We start from the raw sequence: 4912 nt of genomic DNA, 5'->3' as shown, positions 1-4912 counted from the left end.
ACCACAGGTTATATTTGTACCACAGGTTATATTTGTACCACAGGTTATATTTGTACCACAGGTTATATTTGTACCACAGGTTATATTTGTACCACAGGTTATATTTGTACCACAGGTTATATTTGTACCACAGGTTATATTTGTACCACAGGTTATATTTGTACCACAGGTTATATTTGTACCACAGGTTATATTTGTACCACAGGTTATATTTGTACCACAGGTTATATTTGTACCACAGGTTATATTTGTACCACAGGTTATATTTGTACCACAGGTTATATTTGTACCACAGGTTATATTTGTACCACAGGTTATATTTGTACCACAGGTTATATTTGTACCACAGGTTATATTTGTACCACAGGTTATATTTGTACCACAGGTTATATTTGTACCACAGGTTATATTTGTACCACAGGTTATATTTGTACCACAGGTTATATTTGTACCACAGGTTATATTTGTACCACAGGTTATATTTGTACCACAGGTTATATTTGTACCACAGTGTTGCTCTGAAGGAAGTTATCGTAGTTCGTAGGCATCTGTGCATTTGAATTTCCCAAATACAGCAAGTGTTTCCCGATGAGGCAGTTGCCAAGTTATGTTATGAGCCATATAAAAGCTTGACGAGGGAATGTCTAGTCAAAAGAGTGTTGCTGCTCCTTACACTCACGTCGTCGTTGTCCGCCCGAGAGCGTGACCTCCCATCGACTTTACAGTGCCAGTGATCTGTATACGGACTAGATTATTATGTTACCGGACCAAACAGAGTTAACATAGTAAGAACCTTACAGATTGGCCGGTCAGCCGGTGACGTGAACGTACCCGAACCGATCGGTTATTCCTCAAGAACTCTAAGGTGTCAGCCCTTGGCAGAACACATTATCATCTCATGAACATGATTACATGTGAGAAATCTCGGATCTAATGTGATCAGTGTGATGAAACACAAAATATACCGACTGATGAGGACGAACTTATCTTTTTGAAAGATCTTGCGCAGACTTTCACCAACGATCCGAAACCTGTGAAAACCATCTGGCCGACAAAACTTCAGATCTAACATATCCCGCGATTGGCTCTCCTGGGTCGAAGTAGACGAAGCATTTCCGCGGTGATACGTCAGGATGGATAACTCAACAGCCTTTAGAGAGGGTCGGGCAGCATTTGATGACCACGAAGGGTTTGACCCCACATGGGCCATTGCTGTGGGGGTGACCTGCGTGGGTGTGACGGTACTGGTGATTATAGCCATCAAAGTCGTTAAAATCGTCAGGTCTCGGAGGCTCTACCAATCCTTCACAAGCAGTAAGGAGGACGTGACCGTCCAGGGCTCTCAGAGTGCCACTGCTGCGGTAACTCCAAACAACAACAGCTTCACGTCGCTACAGTGGAGATTCAACGCAAGGCGGGTCGAAACTGGTCTTACTCCTGCGGGTGAAAAACCATTGGAGGACAGGAAGTCTTGCCAAAGTAAAGCCTCTTATGATACGCAGTGCAGTAACAGAGATAACTTTAGTTATGTCGTAGATGATGACGGATATGGCAGCGGGAATAGCCGCATCCACAGCGGAAACGACCTGGCCAACGCGTCCAGTAGATGCTGCTGGCATTTAAGTAAGGAAGACGAGCCCATCTATCAGAACAGCACATCCTTGGGTCTGCAGTACACGATGAACAGCACACTTTACGATTATCCACCCAGTGCTCCCAGAGCCGTGGTGCAACACCCGGTCGTCGAAACTCATTACGACTATCCACCCAGTGCCATGAAACCGACAGAACCAGTCTACGACTATCCACCCAGTGCCAACAACCCTATAGAACCAGTCTATGACTATCCACAACATAAATCCACACCTGGAGAATCCATCTATGTCCATCCACGACGAAGTCCGGCACCAGTACGTAGTGCAGCAGTGCAAGAGTCCATCTACGACTACCCACAACCTGGAGAATCCATCTATGACCATCCACCAAGAGGTCCGGCACCAGTACGTAATGCAGCAGTGCAAGAGTCCATCTACGACTACCCACAACCTGGAGAATCCATCTATGACCATCCACCAGGAGGTCCGGCACCTGTACGCAGCGCAGCAGTGGAAGACTCCGTTTACGACTACCCACAACAACATCAAAACCCTCATTTTATGTACTCCCGACCATCGCCAAACACCTATCTTAAGCAGACTGTGCCTGATCAGTCAATCTATGATCGTCCGTCAAAATACTCAGAGCCTGTGGTGCCGCCACGTAGAGAAAAATACTAAGGTCTTTGTTTCCGTTAGTCTACCCCCCTCTCGCTCCCTCCCCCCCAAGTGTCTCGAACGCTCTTCTGTTAAGAATACCAGAGTCGCTACCTAATGGATAAAACCGATGACGTGGAGTACGGGCACAATTTCGAAAAACCAGTGAGTCAAGGAGTTCCGACCTCTGTGTGTGTGTTGTGTGTTGTGTGCCGGAGATTATCTTCAGGGTGTTGGCCAGTGGTAATTCAGTTTAGGGCGTGTGACTTGTACAGTCGCCACCAACTCGTGCGGGCAACATTTGATGTTCCTATATTACTGTTCAGAGAATATCCTTTGTATGTATTTTGTGGCGGATGGGAGTTGGTATAGCCCATGACAACATGTGACTAATGGTTACCGAGAAAGTTTACGGTTGTGTGAGTAATGTGACAAGGCTAGCTAGAGTTGTCTTGCTACCCACGCATCTTTTGAATGAATGGACATGTGTGTCATTACAGGTTTCTTTACAAAGCATGCTTATTCTTTATTAGAATTAAGGTAAAAGTTTTTGTACCTAATCTTGAATGTTACACAAACAGTAATAAGGTATGTACATGTAAGTATCTTGTCTAGCTTGTGGCCAACTGTGTCCTTCTTTAATAATAAAGAATCAAATAAAGATGACTTGGATGGTACTGACACCCTAACACTCACCTTTCACATTTCATTCTTGAAAACAAGTTTGTCTTGCTGTGTCACTGCTTCCTTGTGTGTCAGTGATAAACCAAAGTTAGCATCTTCACGACATATAGCTTTACTGGTCCTATTACCTTTATGAAATATAAAACATGACTGAGGAGCTTAAAGACTCTGTTAAGAATGTATATTACCCTGAGATTGTACAGTTGATTAGGAGAATGTCTCGAAAAAAGTTGCAAAGAATCGCACGAACAGACCTAGTTAATACATGTTATGATGACTGAGTGACCAGACAAGCCTAGCTAGGAAGATATAGCTAGGCCACTAGCAGGGTACATCATCCTGCTGTATGTGACTCTGTTATACACATCTGGAACTAGAATAATTTCTTTCATTTTCTGTGGATATTATTATTTCTAGCAGATACCCAGATGCTGCAAACGCTTATCACAACATATTACTATCGTATCAAAGCCTCGTGAGGACGACGGTATGATCTATAGCCACTGTGCCGGTACTACGTCATAATACTTGTCTATTATGGCGTAGTAACGGCATAGTGACAAGGTCCGTACAGGTGCTCGCAAGTGCTGTTGTGGGATGCAGTGTTCAGATAATATTAGATATGGCAACTTTACTATTTTCATCCCCACTGTTAAGCAAAGACGCCATCTTGACGTTAGCACTATTATATCTTTATCTTTCTGTCGTGAGGTAACACTGTGATATCTTTATATTGTTGTCGTTAGCATTGTTGCTATTATATCTTACACCCTTGATAAGTCTGCGTATAAATGTCATGTTAGAAGTGTCAGGTCCATCTGGACACATCACTGGTCCTTGTCGTGTGGTGAATATTTCTTTGTCACAATGTGTGTTGACGTGTACATATTTGTATATATGTGAGGACTTTTATGGTAATGACTAGTAATAATGTCGCTTTATGTACTACGTTAATATTTTGAATATGACTATCACCTTTGTATATAATATACATGAGTAAAATAAAAGTGATTTTTTTTCTTACTGCTTTATGAACGCAAATAACTTGAGACAAATCAGAAATAAAGAAAGTCTTACTTTTTCTTTGATGATGAATCATAATAAACAAGAGGTTATCGTATATCTGACACTCACATTGTCACATTCAGTGCTTTTGTACACAAAGTTACTGACTCCTTCAATGCTGGGGGAACCTCTGCTTTCAAAGTAACTGTCAGTGTGTTAATCATTCAGTTACAAGAGACACAGCAGGAGGTTATGCTGATGAAGAACCTCATCATGAACCTGTAACAGACGTACAACACACAACACAACTTTCTACAATTCATTGACACTAACACAACCTCACTGTCGAAGAATAACTGAAAATTAGTACAACCTTCAACGTCGACAAGGAGATGTAGTCTGAAAGATGTAAAGAAAAAGCAACAATTGTTAATAGTTTTCTGTTTATGATCTCTTCTGCCATCACAATCAGCTTCAAAAAGGATCGAGGCCTACTTGAATTCCGTATATTCCCTGGTACAGTACAGCAAGAAACCATGCACGAGACGAATGAGGAAAGATACAGAGAGATACCTGTTGAGAATCAGAGGTTCAGGTACATGGGATCTATAATAGTCGGTGATGAGACAGTGACGGCAGGCAGGACTTCCCTAGCTTAACTCTCCTTGTGGCTGGTCGGGGGTAGTTAACCGTATACTTGTTTGTATTTATTATATGTGTAATTATTATTATTGTTATTATTATCATTATTATTATCAATTATTATTATTATCATTATTATTATTATTATTGTTATTATTATTATTATTATTACTATTATTATCATTATCATTATTATGTAACTTAAGGTGGCGTGGCATCACAGACCATGGAATATGTGTTATTTATGTATTTCTTTTTATTTTTAACCGAAAATGCAATGGACTCCACCTGCTCACAGTTACACAGCGGCTGAAAAGTGACCTTTGGCG

General features: G+C 41.4%; 1 protein-coding gene across 1 annotated transcript; it reads left to right on the top strand.

Annotated features, from left to right (window-relative positions):
• The first annotated feature begins 656 nt into the window (after positions 1–656).
• Positions 657–3943, top strand: LOC139749681 (uncharacterized). The gene has a single exon (XM_071663846.1). It carries the CDS (start codon positions 1134–1136, stop codon positions 2274–2276), a length of 1143 nt encoding a protein of 380 aa, XP_071519947.1. The 5' UTR covers positions 657–1133; the 3' UTR covers positions 2277–3943.
• The last annotated feature ends 969 nt before the right edge of the window (positions 3944–4912 follow it).

This window comes from Panulirus ornatus, chromosome 8 (genome assembly GCF_036320965.1).
Source record: "Panulirus ornatus isolate Po-2019 chromosome 8, ASM3632096v1, whole genome shotgun sequence".
NCBI classification, from domain to species: domain Eukaryota; kingdom Metazoa; phylum Arthropoda; class Malacostraca; order Decapoda; family Palinuridae; genus Panulirus; species Panulirus ornatus.
The sequence above is the reverse complement of the archived record's forward strand: the minus strand, read 5'-3'. Positions and strand labels throughout refer to the sequence as shown.

Bases quoted from the DNA above. Each gene is read 5' to 3' on its own strand.
- LOC139749681 (XM_071663846.1), top strand. From the start codon at position 1,134: ATGGATAACTCAACAGCCTTTAGAGAGGGTCGGGCAGCATTTGATGAC.